Raw genomic sequence first — 19,358 nt, forward strand, 5'->3', positions numbered from 1 at the left:
GCACTTAAGGGGAAGAGCACTGGGTGTTGTATGGAAAACAATTTGACAATAAAATATTATGGAGAAAAAATAAATAAATAAATAAATAGTGTCATAAATAGGAAAATAGACAAATATCCAAAATTTCATAGGGAGAAGCATAAATGCATTCCAAGGCAAAAGGAGCACCCCAAGTGTGCACAGCTCAATCTCCAGGTCTCTTTTGGAGCACGCTCAGTCTTTCAGATCACCCCAAACCCCTGGCTTTTTCCAACATTGTATCTGGATTTATGGAGAAAAAGGATTTATGTGACCTTGGAGTGGAAGAAAACCAAACTTTCTCAAATGGTCCTGGGACTGTTCTCTGGCCCTTCTAGTCTCTTTGTGTTCCTGTTTTGTTTGCTTATCTTTCATGCTCATCCTTTAGGAATCTTAAATTGAACACACCAGTTGATGACCTTGGAGACTGACTTCTTTTAGCTTAGAGGCCAGTGGCACTCTTTGCTGATTAAACCCCACTTGCCTATTATGAGCACATCAGATGATCCTCCCTGAGGTCCAGTCTTCCCATAGAGTTCCTGACCCAGATAGTCCACTCTACAGCTCTCTATTAAAATGTCACTTAGCTCCCTCCATGGCTACTCTCTGGTAGACTACCCAGTAAGAATCACAGATAAATTCTGCATCCCTTTGGAAGCAAGTGGGAACTCCTATGTTCTGTTACCTGAGTAACAGTACCTTAAACTTGAGTGGGTTTAGTTTAAGAGAGCTGAATTAAGATCCTACCTCTTCCTAATCAGTGCTACTTGACTCCTGTGTCAACCTACCCATACTAGGTTGGTGCAGGTGGATACTTGAAGATAAGTGAAATCTCACCAAAATTTCAAATGTGAAAACAAAAGCCCCTTCTGCCCTCAGTGTTCCCCTCAATTTTATATGAGGTATGTTTATCTTGGAATTTCAGCCCGCAGAATAGACTATAAGACCTAGGTGATTTACCATCAACTTCTTTCCTGCCTCTATTCTCTTTTCTTCGACCCAATCCGCCAAATATCACCCTTTCATTTTTTTTAGGTTTTTTTTTTAATGTTTATTTATTATTGAGAGATAGAGAGACACAGAGCAGGAGCATGGGAGGAGCAGAGAGCTGGGGGAGACACAGAATTCGAAGCAGACTCCAGGCTCTGAGCTGTCAGCACAGAGCCTATCATGGGGCTTGAACTCACAAACTGCAAGATCATGACCTGGGCTGACATCAGAGGCTTAACAGACAGAGCCACCCAGGCGCCCCACCCTTCCATTTTTTTAACCACTGTTTTTTACACTGGAACTATGACCCATGGGTGTGGTATGAAATAACGATGAATCAATCTGCATTTTTACATGGCATGAATAGAAAATATCAGAATGCAATTCAAGTAGTTGGATATGATTTATTCATAAAACTTTTGGGATGTGTGTGTGTGTTGTGTTGCAATATAAAATATACTACTGGAAACCAACTTGACAAACTAAAAAAGGAAAAAAAATTTAAAAATAAAATGAAAGGCTTTTGAGCTAAGTAATCTAGTCAAAACATTATAAGACTTCTTAATATTTAACAAGATCAAAGCACTTCAGAGTTTAATTCAAATAATTGGAATAAAGCAGGATAAATTAATGTGAAAATATTTAATGTATCACTTAATATTATCCATGTTTTGACATGTCACCATTAGACTAATAATATTTGTTATCAAATTTCACCATAAATGTAAAAAGGAAAAAATATATGTATATATTACTAATTATAGGCTGTGGTCAAAAATATTTGACAACACTATTATAAACATAACCTAAGTTCTCTATGTCTTAGGTGCATAAGAAAATATTATGATCTAATTAATCAGAACTACCTCATGATATGTTAAAAGAATATGTGTTTTGATGTTTATAGGTCTGTGGCATCAAGTTTATGCACATTGTTGTAAAATCATGCCATCATCCACGTTCAGAATTTTTTCAATCTTCCCAAACTAAAATTCTGTATCAGTTAAACAATCACTTCCCATTCCTCCTTCTTCCCAGCCTCAGGAAACCGCTATTCTTCCTGTCTTTATGAATGTGATAATTCTGTGTCTCTCATAGAAGTGGAATCATACAGTATTTATCCTTTTGTGACTGGCTCATTTCACTTAGCATACATGCCCTCAAAGTTAATGCTTATCATAATGTGCATCAGAAATTCTCCTTCTTTTATTCTAGTTATATATTCCTAAAAATACATAATTAAATTTAAAATCTGTTTCCCTTAGAAAAGATGTTAAGAAATTCATATTCTCCCATATTCTAAGTTCCTTTGATTGGTGTCACACTGTTCAAATGAAGTTAATTTATTCCTCATCTTTCTGAATGCACTTGTGGGTAAAGGTGACTTAAAGGAGTGATAATTATTTGGAACTGGCCATGACCATGGTTAAGGGTATCTATTTACAAACTCCCTTTCATTTGACTATACATTTACAGGACCATGCAGAGGAAGGCAGGGCTAGCATTTACCAGTCTGTCTTTACCAACTCTTCCAAAGAGATGATGTGTTTCCCAGATTTTCCATATCCCGATGACTTCCCCAACTTTATGCACAACAACAAAATCCAGGAATATATCACTGCATTTGCCAAGGAAAAGAACCTCCTGAAATACATACAATTTAAGGTAAGATGCTATCAAAAGATTAGGTTGGGGCATAACTGTGAGGAATTTTATATTTATTATCAAACTTTTGTTCTTTTCAGTACCTCTTTCTTAGTTGTCAACGTTTTTTAAAATTTTTATTTACTTTTGGGAGAGAGAGAAAGAGACAGAGCATGAATGGGGAAGAGGCAGAGAGAGAAGGAGACACAGATTCTGAAGGAGGCTCCAGGCTCTGAACTGTCAGCACAGAGCCTGACACAGGGCTCCATGCAGGGCTCAAAGTCACGAACCATGAGATCATGATCCAAGCTGAAGTCGGACGCTTAACCGACTGAGCCACCCAGGTGCCCCTTAGCTGTCAATATTTTTAAGACTGTGGCCTCTCTGACCCCAGACTTGGAGGATACATTGGAAATTTACAAAATACCAGATACCACATTTAGACTAAAATACCATTAACATAGAAATCAATAAAAGGAGAAATAAATGTAAAACAGCCATGAATTTATAAATAAAAAACTTTTTTTCTAAGCAGCTCATGGGTCAAAGAAGAAATTAAAATAGAAATTTTTAGATATTTAGATCTGAGTGGTAACTTTAATTCTATATATCAACACTGTGGGAAGCATAAAAACCAAAACTTTCATGAAAATTATAAGCTTATGCTTATATTAGAAAACAAGAAAGGCTGAAAAACTAACAAAATAAAGGAATTAGGAAAAGAAAAGCTGAATAACCTGAAAAGGTCATAGAATGAACAAGATAATAAAGAAAACTTAATGAAATTTAAAAAACATACTCGTTTTTAATAAAAGCTCATCCTTTTATTAAAGCCAAAAAAAAAAAAAGACAAATAGCTGACAGTTTGAGGAAAAAGAAACAAAGATACAAATAAATAATATTATAAACAAAAAAATGGATAAAGCTGGTGTAGATGAAATAAAAAATATAACAAAAATATTATAAAAGCATTGGCAAATAATGTGTAAATTGGTTAAATTTTAAAATCTTTTTATTTTAAACTTGCCAAACTCACATAAAAAAAGTAGAAAGTTTGAATAGTCCTTTGATAACTTAGAATTCTTTTGACCCAGAAACCAAAATTTTTCCCATTAAAAAAGTATTCTATAGGTAGTTCCAAATTTACAATGAACAAATTATTTCAATATTTTATGAACTCTTCCGGAGATTAAAAAATAAAGTATGACTTCCAAACTTATTCTATGGCATTTTAACCAACTCATCAAAAGCAGACAAGATTAATAGGAAATAGGAAAATTACAGGCATAGCTCCCTCATGAAAATTAGTGGGAAAAAGCCTTCAAAAATGAGTTCAACAAAATATTTTTAAAAATTAGCTGTCCTCATTGAGATCAGTTTGGGCTAAAGATACAGAAATTTTTAATATCATTAAACATAAATATGTAATTCAGTATAAAACCCTGTTATAAGAAGAAAACCATATATTTAACAAATTCTGAAAAGGCTATTAAGTAAAATTTAACATCTATTTCTACCTAAAAGAAAGAAAAAGAGAAAAGCAAAAAAAAACATTTTTACCAGACTAAGATTAGAAAGGAATTTTCTTGACCCATGGAAACATACAAATATTCTTAAATCTGCACTATTCAGTATAGTAATCACTAGCCCAAAATTGAGATCTACTAGAAGCATCAAATACACACTAGATATCAAAGTCTTATTATGGAAAAGAAAATAATATACCTATTAACAATGTTTATTTGGGTTAATTGTTAAAACAACAATACATCAGATAGATTGGATTAAATTACACATTTTTTCTACTTTAATGTGACTACTAGAAAAATTTTAATTACATATGTTGTTCATATGATTATTATTTAATTTTGTTAACGTTTGTTCATTTTTTTGAGAGACTGCATGAGTCGGGGAGGGGCAGAGAGAGAAGGAGACACAGAATCCGAAGCAGGCTCCAGGCTCTGTGCTGTCAGCACAGAGCCCAATGTGGGACTTGAACCCATGAACTGTGCTCAAATCATGAAGAGCTGAAGTCAGACCCTTAACCGACTGAGCCACCCAGGTACCCCATAGTTTGTCCATATTGTATTGCTTCTGGACAGTGTTGTGCTAAAGAGTCCAGAGTTAGAATTATTTCCTTTAAATTCCAGAATAAAACAAGGATGCTTATTTTTACTACTTATTTGAATGGTCTTAAGAAATTTAAGAAATAGTACTGTAATTTAAAAAATAAATAAATAATTGGAATGACAACTAGAAAAAAATTAGCATCTATCACAGGTGATATGGCTTTCTATATGGAAAACCCAAAAGAATCTAGAGACAAATTACTAGGTTTAATAGCAATTAATATAAAAATATTGGGCAAGGTGGTAGTATATAAGATTAATATATAAAAATCAATTGGATTTCTTTAAACCAGCTGCAACAAACAGAAAATATAATCCAAAAAGGAACCATTTACAATAGCATAAATAAATTCATAATCCCAGAGTTATTCTAAGTAAATGATATGGAAGATCTCATGAATTCATAAGTGCTTGTGTTATTATATTTCATATATAACAAAGGCATTATACAGATATGAGCAGACATTTTGTCTAATATGTATGAAAGTCTATACATAATAAAGTTCACAAGAACAATTCATAGGGGCACCTGGCTGGCTCAGGCAATAGCGCATGCAACTCTTGATCTCAGGGTCATGAATTCTAGCCCCACATTGGATGTGGAGCCTACTTTTAAAAAAGAAAGAATAACAGAACAGTTCATATCAAATAGAGATTCTCTTTCATGTATCATGAGAAGAATTGAAAATAAAAATTGAAGAGGGACCATATCAACCAAAAGGTAGTCGTTCAGCTGTGAGTGTTTATCAATAATATAATCCAGTGCTACTCAATGTCTGGGCCAAATAGCATTAAGTTCACTTGGGATGTTGTTAGAAAGTCAAATGTTCATTGCTTCTCGGCCTTTTGGCTAAGATCAAGTGTAGAAAATCAAATGTTCATGTCCTGTGGGAGAACTACTAACTCAGAATATCTAGGAATGAGAACTTATGCTCTGAATATAGACAAGATCTTTCATTTCAAGACAACCATGATATTAAAAAATTAAATGAGAGATATGTCAGGAGGTAGTTGTTACTACAAAAATGGTCATCCACTAGATTACTTAGTGTGTGTGGTGCATGCCACTTGTAAGCTGTGATTAAATTCGTATCATATCATATGGTATAACAGAACATACTGGTTATGCACAAGCAGGCATGTGGGGATAAAAATATATATTTATCATTTAATGTTTGATTTTTTTAAATTTTAAATTCATAATATGTACCTTAATAATGAATTAAGTATTTTTCCTAAGCCAATGTTGGGGATTTTTTTTCCATACTGTTTTGTCAAGTTGGTGTCAAATCTACCTGTTAGCATAGAAAAGAAGGCTGTCTTTCTCTCTTTTAGACACTTGTCTCTGGTGTAAATAAACGTCCTGATTTCTCAGTCACCGGCCAATGGGACGTTACCACTGAAAGGGACGGTAAGAAAGAATCCACTATCTTTGACGCTGTATTAATTTGTTCTGGACACCACGTGTACCCCAATCTACCAAAAGAGTCCTTTCCAGGTAAGGTTGAAATTTGGGCTGCCATCTATACATCGGGCATGAATAACTATCTTGATAAAGCTTTTTAAATATATATATAAAAGTACCGATTAAATTAAAATATGCTTCTATTATATGTAATATACCTGGAGTGTTGAAGTTCCATATTATTGTGACTGCACACACCCACATGCCTTTCATAGCAGATTTCTAAATGGAAACCAAATGACTCATATGTTTCCCACTTTTCACTCAGGACTAAAACTTTTTAAAGGCAAATGCCTCCACAGCCGGGAATATAAGGAACCAGGAATATTCAAGGGGAAGCGAGTACTGGTGATCGGCCTGGGAAACTCAGGCTGTGACATTGCCACGGAACTGAGCTACATGGCTAAACAGGTACTTCTCCTAGGGTACGCAGGAACTGTCTTTAAAGAATCAGAAACAATTTCCTTTTGTGTTAGGAAACTGGGGAGGGGCAGTGGGGCACAGGGAAGTGTTTATCTCAACTTACCTCCATAACAAGTGAGGTTTTCAATAGCTTGGTATGACAGAGGCTGATTATCAGCAGGGAGTGATGTCATTCAACAGTCTTCTTCAGGATGTTTGGTGTCTAACATGTGCCTAATCAATTCCTCCAAACCTAGTTTGGATATAGGGTTAAGGTCATGACTCTGATCTCCTGAGTCAAGCCCTTCAATCCGAGTGTCCGTTTTCTCATTAAGATAAAGAAAACAGGTAAAAAGAGAACCTACTTTTCTATCTTGGTAAGGAGTTAAAGCATTTAATCTTTTTTTTTTTTAAGTGTTTTTTTTTAGAGAAAGACAGAGTGCCAGTGGGGAGAGGGGCAGAGAGAGGGAGACACAAAATTCAAAATAGACTCCAGACTCTGAGCTGTCAGCAAAGAGCCCAATGGGAGGCTCAAACTCACACACCATGAGATCATGACCTGAGTGGATGTTGGATGCTTAACTGACTGAGCCACCGAAGCGCCCCAGGAGTTAAAACATTTAACCATGATTTCAGCCATACCAGAATACTCAGAATATGAGTTTTATATTCATTCATGCATACAGTCATTCCCATAGTTATTTGTTGAGAGCCTACTATGTGGCAAGCACTGGTTTTGGTGCTGGAGAGAAAGTAATGAACAAAGCAGGCATGATGACTACCCTGGGACTGAGTTTAGGTTAGAAACATTAAAGAAGTAAATGCACAAATAACTTGAACATCGTAAAAAGTGCTAGTAGAGAAAGAAAAAGCATGCTGTAAGAGTAGATAATCAGGGTGACCTGCCTCAGACAAGGAGTAGAAAGGCTCTTTTCAGCTGATGACATTTAGCTAAGGGCTAAAAGTTGAGGAAGGGAATCGGTGTCAGAAAAGGATTCCAGGAAGAAGGTCCTGAAGCAGGAAGAATCTTAGAATCTTAAACTGAGAAAAGACCCCTTCGCTGCAACTCAGTGGGTCTGGAAAAGAATGGTAGGGGGAGAGGTTGGAGAGGAAATGGAGAAGAGGTGATACAGAGCCCTAAGGGCATGTGAAGGAGCTTGAGCAAACATTGCTTAGGGGCGCATGGGTGACTCAGTTGTTTAAGCCTCCAACTTCGTCTTACTGCTCATAGGTTTGAGAGTCCCGAGGTGGACTCTGTGCTGACAGCTCAGAGCCTGGAGTCTGCTTTGGATTCTGTGTTTCTCTCTCTCTCTACCCTTCCTCCACTTGCACTCTTAGGTCATGATCTCATGGCTCATGAGATCAAGCCCCTTGTTGGGCTCTGTGCTGACAGGGAGGAAACTGCTTGGGAGTCTCTCTCTTTCTCTCTCTCTCTCTTCCCCTCCCACACTCACACTCTGTCTCTTTTGCAAAATAAACAAACATTTAAAAAAAAATTTTTAAGCATTGGATGCTTAACCAACTGAGCCACTCAGGTGCCCTGATAAAAAATTCTTTTTTAAAAAAAAATGCCTAGGGATGCTGGGGTGGCTCAGTTGGTTGAGTGACTGACTTTGGCTTGAGTCATGATCTTGTGATTCATGAGTTTGAGCCCTATGTCAGTCTCTGTGCTGACAGCTCGGAGCCTGGAGCCAACTTTGGATTATGTATCTCCCTCTCTCTCTTCCGCTCTCTCTCTCAAAAATAAATACACATTTTTTTTAAAAAAATGGCTGGAAAACGGCACAATTAGGAATTATCATAACAGAAGGGGAGGAAAGGAACATTCTCCATGTCAAACAATGGTAGTCATACTACATGGTTAGCACACTGCATTAACTCTCACACCGATTAGATGTGGCCGGTACCATTATCTCCATTTTACAAATAAGGAAACTGAATACCAGAGAATTTAAAGGAATTTACCCCAAATCATATCATTAGTAAGTAGCAGGGCCAAGATTTGAGCCTATGGTTTTCAGATGCCAAATGTCTTGCCTTCTTTTAGGATGAGGAAAGGCATTTTAAGTCAAAATGCCTAGTTGGGGGTCATAATTGCTTGTTGTAGACAATGATTATCAGCTACACACTAGAGGAAATGTGATAATTTAGTTATTGGTCACCTCCACCAGAGATGACAGAGTGGTTGGTCCTGGGGTGTAGACGAGGTGCAGGAGGTTTACTTGGGAGTGCTCTCGGGATGAGGGAGGCAAAGGGGGGATGCTTCCCTTTACACTACTCCAACGCTATACTTCTCAATTGTCCCCAGTTGGGGTGGGAGATTGGGTATCAAACCGTCACGGAAGGCAAGGAATCCAGAAAGGGCATAAGACTTTGAGAGGGACCCCCTTTTCAACCAAAGCAACTCCGAAAGAGGGCTGACAGCTGAGAGCTGTGAGACAACCCTCACACTAGCTGGAGGACTCCCCAAAAGTCAGACCTGAGGGACACACCACAATACCCATTACAAGCAGTCACTACTCTAATCGTTAAAAATTGCTGTGTTTTTTTAAGGTCATCATCAGCTCCAGAAGTGGTTCCTGGGTGATAAGCCGGGTCTGGGATGATGGCTATCCATGGGACATGGTGTTTGTCAATCGATGTGAAACCTTCCTCAAGAACAACTTGCCAAAAGCCATCTCTGACTGGTGGTACAAGAAGCAAATGAATGCAAAATTCAAGCACGAGAACTACGGTTTGATGCCTTTAAATGGGTAAAGCAGAGTTAAATATGATATGCCTGTTACTTGTATTTCAGTGTCAACAATTCACAATGTGTGTTGTAACTCCCAAACCAACCAAAATAATATTAGTGAAGCAATCGTGTCTCACACTGCAGAGGATGAGGAACTGCAAAAATTTGGAGTGATTTCCTGTTTCACAGTCCTCCCTCCCAGATGTAGATGTCAGGAATTAGTCCCTCAAGTAACTATAACAATATTTAACATGTTTTAAGCACTTACTACAACCTAACAAGGCTCTGATATGTCTTATCTCATTTTATCCTCACAACAACTACTAAGTCTCTGCTATAATGCCCATTTTAAAGATGAGAAAACTAAGGCTCAATGTCATTAATAACTTTGCCAAAGTCCCATAGCCAGAAGGCAGAAGCAGTATTCAAAATGGCCCAATCTCCTGACTCCAGAGCTGCTTGCTCTTAGCCACCTTGCTCCACTGCCTTTCGCTTCATGGAAAAGTTCAGTTAAACAAAGCAGGACTTTCCTGTGCTGCACCCTCATGACCCACTCTTAATGGAGCCTTCCCACTGGGGTGTGGCCACAGTGTCTGCATCTTCAGCCTCTTTCTCACTCTCTCCTATAACATCCCTGTAGGTATATCGCTTGAGTACATAAGAAATTACCTTGACATGGAGTGAAAAATCCAAATTATAAACTGCTTATATCAAAGTAACTTATTCAACAAATATTTATTAAGGTCAGGTCATATATTGAATCCTGTGACTAGCTGTGAACAAACACTCATGAGCCTACCTTCTAGCAGTGGGAAATAGGCAGGAGACAAAGAGCAGAAGACCATATGCGGATGTGTACTATGGAGAAAAGAACAAAGCAGGCAGAGGTGATAGGGAGTGCTGTCAGCATGGCCAGGAGGCCTCACTGAGAAGGAGACTTTTAAGTTAATTCCTGAAGGAGCTGAGGAAATGACTCAGCGGAGTGTCTGGGGGGAAGTATTCCAGAGGAAACAGGGCCATGACTGCCATGTTCAACAAATTGACATGTTCAATGGACTTCTCTCCATGGAAAAAAGAGAATGGGGGAGAGTAGGAGTGGCAGGAGGTGAAACCGAAAGAAATCAAAATGGCTAGATGGCATTGTGCCTTGTAAGCCATCGTGAGGACACTTCTACTCTGAATGCCAATGGGAAGCCAGAACAAGCATCTGACAAGTTAGGGACAAGATCCAAGTTAATGTGAAGAAATCACTCTGGAGCTGTGGTCATCATTCAGTGTATAGAAGTAGGTCAAGGAAGGAAACAAAAGGACTAGTTAAGAGGCAATTGTCGAAAACCCAGATGATAGAGGTTGGTGGCTTAGACTAGACTTGTTAGCAGCAAGTGCTCAGAAATGGTCAGATTTGGGTTATATTTTAAAGGCAAACCCAAGTAGGACTTTCTGTTAGATTGGATAACAGATGTGAGAACAAGAAAGGAGTTTGGAGATGTCTTCTAAACTCTTGAACTGAGCAAGGATGCGAGGGTGGAGTTGACAGTTATGGGATGTGGAAGACTGTGGGAGGAGTGAAGTTTAGTTTTAAACATATCAGAATTGGAAGGCCTATGAGTCATTATGAGTCATCATTGTAGAAGATTGTTGAGCGGCATTGCGATACACAAGACAGAAGAGAGACTCAAACCATAAGTTAAAAATGCAGATTCACCAGAGTATAGATAGTACTTTAAGAAATGAAACCAGATGACATCTCTTGAAGAGGGAATGTAGATGAAGAAGACAAAAGGTCTGAAGGCTGAGTCCTGGGGCATGTCATTGCTCAGAGAGGTCAGGAAGAGAATTCAGTGGGAGACACTGAGAAAGAATAGCAGGTGGGTAGGAAGGGAATCAAGAGAGAATGATGACCTGGAAGCAAAATGAAGGTAGTGTTTCAAGAAGAATGAAACCATCAATTGTGTCAAACACTGCTGATAAATTGAGTAAGATGACAAGTGACAATGGATCATTGAGGATCCCAGTGGCCTTGACAAGAGCAGGGGGCTCACACCTCACCCTCCATTAGAGAGCTGGGCCAAGATTTTTGTATTATTACCATCTTCCAATGACCCGAAGTGGACATAACCATTACTACTGCTCCAGATGAGAAAGATGAAGCAAGAGAAATTAAGAAAAAACTTTCACTAGATCAAGGTTCACAGCTAAGAAGCGAAGAAAAAAATCTGAATGCCCAGGTACTCTGATTTAGGATCTTTCCTGATATAGCTTTAACAAGGGATAGGGCCTGGGTGCTTAATTCTGGGATTTGAAGCTCTGTGGGAGAGAAGAGAAAGATCACGGGAAATACAGAAAGGAGAGCCAAAAGGCAACTTTTTTAAATTCACAATACTGCTTCACTTCAGTTTTGTTCTTCAACCATATTGGTGACATTCCAGGGCACAAGAAAAAAGTCTTGGGTAGTTTTCTCCTTCCTTCTTAATTGATTATTAGTTAATTATTATGGATCAGTAAAACAAAGAGGAAATATTACCATTCTAGTGGCTGTCTCTATTTTCCATACAGAGCCCTGAGGAAAGAACCTGTGTTTAACGATGAGCTTCCAGCTCGCATTCTGTGTGGTACAGTGTCTATTAAGCCTAATGTGAAAGAATTCACAGAGACATCAGCCATTTTTGAGGATGGGACAGTGTTTGAAGCCATCGACTGTGTCATTTTTGCAACAGGCTATGGTTTTGCCTACCCCTTCCTTGATGAGTCCATCATTAAGAGCAGAAACAATGAGATCACCTTGTTTAAGGATATTTTCTCTCCTTCACTGGAGAAGCCAACCCTGGGAATAATTGGTTTGGTCCAGTCCCTTGGGGCTGCCATTCCCACAGTTGACCTGCAAGCTCGCTGGGCAGTAAAAGTAATAAAAGGTAAGTAGACAGGGGTGCCTGGGTGGCTCAATTGGTTAAGCATCCAATTCTCAATATCAGCTCAGGTTGCGATCTCGCAGTCATGAATTCAACCCCCACGTGCTGTCAGCACAGAGCTTAGGATTCTCTCTCCCTCTCTCTCTGCCCCTACTTGGCTCATGCTCACTCTCTCTGTCTCTCTCTCTCAGAAATAAATAAACAAACTTTTTTTTAAAGGTAAGTAGACAATGTCATTGATGGGAAAGATGGATGCCAATAAGAATGCCTTTGAGTCTTTGTGAAAACAATAATCCTAATAACAAGGGGGAAATTCTACGTCCCATACATCCAGTTTTGAATCTGTAATTCTATATTTTTGGTATTATATTTTATAAGCAATCAAAAATATCACATTGGATTATCATATGCAATAGTACAAGATATTATTCAGGGAGTATTTAAAGAAGTTGACTTTCATTAAACTTAAAAACATCAGAGCTTCTGGTCTTAAATGCATGACAATTTTATAAAATTATGACTTCAAAACTCAATGGTATGACATTGCTTAAAAGGTTAATAAGAGATGTTTCCAAGCCAATTTCCAGAAAGCTTCAAATATCTACAGTCATGGAAAAAATTATGATTGCTGGAAAGGCAGTGTTTTTTCTGCTCTTTTTCCCTGTCATGTATCAGATAAGAGCAAACAATGGATCATTTGAAGCAGAAAGTACTAGATGTAGTAGATGATCAGTCTCCAAGGTAGGGAAATACTGAGTTCCTGTATTAAAAAATAATAACAACAACAACAAACTTGATTGGGGTCAGGTATGGAAAGCAGTCAGCATCCTCCAGCAAAAGATACGAGGATCAGATGCCCACTACGGTTGTGCTAAGATTCAAATCATAAAACCAAAAATCCATGGTTAAAGAAGTTTAATGTGTGAAGTTTGTTCGATCCTAGAGGTATAAAACTTCTGGAAAGGGATCTTATTGGGCCTCCTTCCTTAGAAGCTGTATGTAAGGCTTTCAGTCCTACCCAACATGCTGGGATTTTAATGTTCTTCTCTTATACAGGAGGTTAGAATCTTCCAGTATGTATACTGAGACACCTTTCATCCCCCAGGCTGCCATCCACACCATTGCCATCGTGCATATCAGTGATCTCTTTAAACCTCCTTCACTCTTTCCTCCAAGGCAGAAATATGTTGCAGGGTAAAGGTTGCACCTGGCAGCAGCCAGGAAGATGATGACATGAAATTCCACTAGGTCAAGGCTTCGGGAGACTGGCCTTAGAGGGTAGGACATGTATTCTATTAGGATAAGTTGTAACCTGGGCTCTGAAGAAAGGAGACAATGATCCAAGGCAATGCAAATAATCTAATTTGGGGGGACCCAAGAACCAGGACACTGGGGCCCGTTACAGGCAACACCATTGTAGTAGCTGGTGGGCTACTGAGCAGAATCTCTTCCTTCTTGATCTCTCCTTCTGCTCAAGCACAGGGCAGGTTCCAAGTTTTGGAAGAAGGCAGAAACTGCCTAACAGGAGGTTAGGCAATCATTGTAGGTTTTCAAGCAATCATATCTGGGCATTCTAGTCTTGTTCAAGTTGATCCTGAAATTACCAAAAAAACACCCTAAATTTCAAGTGTCTCTGAGCACAAAAGCATGTTTTGGTATGGGTTTCAGAGAAGTGTGTAAACCTATTCCAGAATGAGCCTGAAACCCTGGAGCAGTCCCAACTCGACTCTGGTCTCTAGCAGCTTGCCCCGGTCCTTGGTGACATGTACACAGTCCATATCCTCTGTCTCACCCAGGAACTGTTGGCTCTTCAGAGAGAAACTTGGGGCTTGACTAGATTCTATATCTTATGTGTTGGAAATTCCTTTTTCTGACAAAGGAGGATAGTTTCCTGGGAAGTTTTTTTATTTTCTTAAATCTTAAAAAAGAGATGCCAATTTATCTTTAACTATAAATTATTAGACAACATTCTATAAAAATGCAGCTGAAAGGGGTGCCTGGGTGACTTAGTCAGTTGAGCATCCGACTTCAGCTCAGGTCATGATCTCACAGTCCGTGGATTTGAGCCCCACATCTGGCTCTGTGCTGACAGCTATGTCTCCCTCTCTCTGCCCCTTCCTGTTCATGCTGTCTCTTTCTTTCTCTCAAAAAGAAGTAAACATTAAAAATAAAATACAGCTGAGAGACTAGAATATACTCCTTGAAACTGATTTCAAACATCTGCTAACTTGTTTAACAGCAAAGATACAAAGATAAAATGCTATATGGCTCTTGGTTTTTCATTATGTGATGTCTCAATTCTGAGATGACTAGAAATGACTTATGTGTTTGTCTCAAAATGACCACTTGTTGATTGGCTTAAGATTTTACTTTGCTAGACAATGACCTTCCCCGCAATGGAAATACTGATGTGATTCATAACCCATTATTAAGAAGAATTAGTTGCAAGTTGGTCTTATGCCAGACTTATTTAACAATTATCGTATCTTTCCCTTTATTTTTTCTTTTGTTTTAGGAACTTGTGCTTTGCCTTCTGTAACAGACATGATGAATGATATTGATAAAAAAATGAGAGAAAAGCTCAAATGGTAAGAACATCTACTGTAAAGAGGATCTACAGTTTCCATAGAAAAATCAGAATTTGTGAATAGTTGGAACTACTTTAGCCTTCCGCAGTCCAGAGTGAGGTCATTAGGGTGGCAGCTATGTGCTAAATTCATCCATGCAACAAGTATTTGCGGAAGATTTACTTTGCACCTGACACAGTACTGTCTCATACCTCCAGGGCTCCTGCAATATATCACAGAAAGAAGACCCAGAAATAATTAGGCAGCAAAGGAGCCTGGGAGTGCATGAATGTGGGCTTCTCTTTTCCAGTCTATAAATCCTGTAAGATACAGATAATGCCTCCAAATGGATGGCTCTAATGAACATGAATCAGCAAACGAGAACGGTCAGGAGAATCAAGCTCTAGTCTTACCTCTGTCTCTAATTAGCTCAGTGGCCATGAGTGAACTTCATGAGTAACAGACCATTTCCACCTGTGAATGGGGATTAAAATGCCTTTCAGTTACTGTGCAGTATTGGGGAATGTCCAGATGAGATGGGTATGCAAGTCTCTTGGAAGTTACCAATGTGCAGAATAAATGAGCGAGGTCCCCTTACCAACACAAGGGACTGACATTGATCCTCTCTGAGAAAAAGCTGTGAGGCATTTCCCCCTTTTCTTGCCCCTATGAGACATCCTACACGGAGCTTCAGTACCCACAGTGCTGTTTCCTCTCCCACCTCTAGGTTTGGCACGAGCAAGACCATGCAGACGGATTATATTAATTATATGGATGAACTTGCCTCTTTCATTGGGGCAAAGCCCAGCATCCCATGGCTGTTTCTCACAGATCCCAGATTGGCTGTAGAGGTTTTCTTTGGCCCTTGCAGCCCATACCAGTTTAGGCTGGTGGGCCCAGGGAAGTGGCCCGGAGCCAGAAATGCCATCCTGACCCAGTGGGACCGGACCCTGAAACCCACAAAGACGAGAGCTGTCGGAACCCCTCTGAAGCCTTGTTTGCCTTGCCGTTGGGTCAGGCTTCTTGCTCTTCCCATTCTGGTCATTGCTCTTTTCCTGGCGTTGATCCAATGATCATTCTCCCCAAGATTCTGAAAGTTACTGACAGCACCTGGGGAGGAACTTTTTTATTTAAAAATTAAGAATTTCACACCTCCTACTTTCCTATTCAGCAGGCATTAGTCAGTAAAGCAGTTCTATTTCTAGGGTTTTAAATAATCCTCTTTAAGAATCATGTCATGGGGCGCCTGGGTGGCTCAGTTGGTTAAGCCTCCGGCTTCGGCTCAGGTCAGATCTCACGTTCGTGGGTTCGAGCCCCACGTCGGGCTCTGTGCTGACAGCCAGCTCAGAGCCTGGAGCCTGCTTCCAGTTCTGTGTCTCCTTCTCTCTCTGCCCCTCCCCCTCTCATGCTCTGTCTCTCTCAGTATCAAAAATAAATAAAACATTAAAAAAATTTTAAAGAAAAAAGAATCATGTCATGATCAGGATGCCTGCGTGGCTCAGTTGGTTGAGCGTCTGACTTTGGCTCAGGTCATGATCTCCTGGTTTGTGAGCTCAAGCTCCACATCAGGCTCTGTGCTGACAGCTCAGAGCCTGGAGCCTGCTTTGGATTCTGTGTCTCCCTCTCTCTCTGCCCCTCCCTCACTCACACACACACACTTTCTCTCTCTCTTTCAAAAATATATAAACATTAAAAAATTAAAAAACAATGTTTCATTAATAAATTCTTTCTGGCCTCTTTGATCAGTTCCCCAAACACTAATTTGTAGCCTATTAGTCCCAGCCACCATGCTACACATTAGGACAGAAAAGCAGAGTTAGAAATGGTCGCTGTTGGTGCACCTGGGTGACTCAGTGGGTTGAGTGTCCCATTGTTGATTTGGGTTCAGGTCATGATCCCAAGGTCATGGGATCGAGCCTGTCCTTTGACTCCATGCTGAGCATGGAGCCTACTTGGGATTTCCTGTCTCTCTCTCTCTCTCTCTCTCTCTCTCTCAAATAAATAAGACCCAATTTAAATAAAAAGAAAGAATGGTCTCTGTCTTCAGTCAGTTACGGTCTGCAATGTAACAATGTAACAGGGAACTGAAAAACACTTAACTTTCCCTTGAGTAAGCAATACAATTTTTATAAAAATTCAGTCTCTGTACTCTCAATTACCCATGATTTTTAGAAATTGCTGGTACCTGTTATCATCTTAGATTTAATTAATTAAGGTGTTAAAGCTTAATTAATCCTCAGAATAATCCTTTGACATGGGTCTTATCAGCAGGCTCTCTCAGAGGTCATGAGAAGCTGGAGACTTTATTTTCCTATCAGAATACTTTTTTAATGAAGAAAGGCCAGAAAATTATAAAAATTACAATGTATTTTAAATATTTATATAGGACAAAGTAAAACTTTAAGACAAAAAATATAATGCAATATTGCATCATATTGTGTGTATATTCACAAGATGACCTCTATAAGTTTTATTACAAAAATGGGAATCTGGGGCGCCTGGGTCGCTCAGTCAGTTAGGCGTCTGACTTCGGCTCAGGTCATGATCTCATGGTTCATGGGTTCAAGCCCCATATCGGGCTCTGTGCTGACAGCTCAGAGCCTGGAGCCTGTCTTCGGATTCTGTGTCTCCCTCTCTCTCTGACCCTCCCCTGCTCACGCTGTCTCTCTCTCTCAAAAATAAATAAAAACATTTTTAAAAATGGGAATTCATGATACTGTAGCTAGTCCCTGGGATACAGCTGCAAGTTCAAGGTTTTAAGATAACTTCTTTTGGTTCTATTATTGTGACTCTGTGACTGCATGTTGAATCTCGTTTGGAGAGGAGATCCAGAGTATAAATGTGAGGTCCTTTTGAGAATACGAGTCTGGGCCAAGTGGCATCAATTTGTTAGAGTCCACACAATTCAATGCAATGCCCCATTTCAACAGCAAGAATCTTGTCAGAGGTCTTCTTGTATGTGTACAAAATAATGGGAAGTCCAACTCACTGGCTTTGATAAATAATACTAGCTCCATAAGGCCAGCCTTTTGCATTGGTATTCAGAAGTGACAGGGAATAGATAGGAGACTCTCCATTCCTTTTTTGAATCATTTATGAAACCATTTGTAAATTCACTAGGTTTACACCGGCCACTGCCTCAGTGATATCTTTTCCTACATGTGAATAGGCACCTAAACATAAAAAACTATCTAATCAAACTCCCCACCACCACCACACACACATGTGTACCCAAACTTGTGTCTTCTTAGCTGGAATCATTCAGGTAATGAGACATCTAAATAAAGATACAGCCTCTCAAGCCAAAACCCCAGGCATACTCCTTCATTTCTTTCTTTGCCTCATGTACTAGTTTGCTAGCATGGCCATCAAAAAATGCCACAGACTAAGTGGCTTAAACAACAGAAATGTATTTTCTCACAATCCTGGAGGTTTCAGGTCCAATATTTAGGTATCTGCGGGGTCGTTGTCTTCTGAGGCCTCTCTCCTTGGTTTGTAGATGACAACTTTTTCCTCCCTGTATCTTCACATGGTCCTTCCACTGTGTGTGTTTGTATCCAGACTGCCTCTCCTTATAAGGACATCAGTCCTGTTGAATTAGGCCCACCCTAAGACCTCATTTTAAGTTAATCACTTCTTTATAGACCCTATTTCCAAATACAGTCACATTCTGAAGTACTATAGGTTAAAGCACCCATGTAGGAATGGAGGTGGGGGGGAGAGAGATACAGTTCATTCCACAACACAGTACCAACCTTTCTCAAGCACAAATAGGATCTCGTCACCACCATGTTGAAACCCTTACAATGGTTAACCATTGCAGTTAGTATAAGATACAAGTTCCATCAGGTCCTATAAGATCCTACTCTACCTTCAACCCCATTTGATACCTTTCTCCTCCTTTCCCATATTCCCATGAGACTGGCCCTCTGTCACACGAAACTCATTCCTGATTGAGCGCAATTACATTTGTTCTCTCCCTGCTGGAAATGCTTTAGCCCAAGATCTCTGCATAGCTAGCACTTCCTTATATGCAAATCTCACTCTCTCTCTCTACTCCTACCCCAAAAATGAGACAAAGGAGATGCCTTCCCTGGCCACCCACTTTCCAACAGCACAACCCTCTCTCAAATCATCCTATTTTGTGTCCTTCATGGAACTTTCATTTCTGAAACATCTTATTCATTTTTTTCACTTGTTTGTTATCTATCATCCCCTTGCTCACTCCCAACTGAAATATAAACATAAATATTGCCCATTTGATGTTTCACTATATCCTCAGTGATATATCCTCAATATGCCTTGCATAGTGGACACTTAGTAAATATTTATTAAAGTTATCAATAAATCTGCATGTATATTGACATTTCATGTAAGCATACATTTAATATATATTCTTAATACATATTAATTTTTAAAAGTTAATATGTTCGTTTTAAAGTCATTTTATTCAGTAAAATAAATAATACTGTTCATGTTCATTACGTACCTTCAAATTGT

At 39.2% G+C, this 19,358-nt stretch overlaps 1 protein-coding gene across 1 annotated transcript in view; it reads left to right on the forward strand.

Annotated features, from left to right (window-relative positions):
• FMO3 (flavin containing dimethylaniline monoxygenase 3) overlaps positions 1 to 16,169 on the forward strand; it is a 21,170-nt gene extending 5,001 nt beyond the window's left edge. Inside the window, exons 3-9 of the mRNA XM_029933069.1 lie at positions 2,485 to 2,673; positions 6,117 to 6,279; positions 6,515 to 6,657; positions 9,202 to 9,401; positions 11,939 to 12,294; positions 14,807 to 14,879; positions 15,586 to 16,169. Of these exons, the coding sequence (XP_029788929.1) occupies positions 2,485 to 2,673; positions 6,117 to 6,279; positions 6,515 to 6,657; positions 9,202 to 9,401; positions 11,939 to 12,294; positions 14,807 to 14,879; positions 15,586 to 15,931 (1,470 nt within the window). The 3' untranslated portion in view covers positions 15,932 to 16,169. The remainder of the gene's footprint in view (positions 1 to 2,484; positions 2,674 to 6,116; positions 6,280 to 6,514; positions 6,658 to 9,201; positions 9,402 to 11,938; positions 12,295 to 14,806; positions 14,880 to 15,585) is intronic.
• Positions 16,170 to 19,358: the final 3,189 nt, after the last annotated feature.

The sequence above is a fragment of the Suricata suricatta genome, chromosome 3 (assembly GCF_006229205.1).
Source record: "Suricata suricatta isolate VVHF042 chromosome 3, meerkat_22Aug2017_6uvM2_HiC, whole genome shotgun sequence".
Taxonomy (NCBI): Eukaryota; Metazoa; Chordata; class Mammalia; order Carnivora; family Herpestidae; genus Suricata; species Suricata suricatta.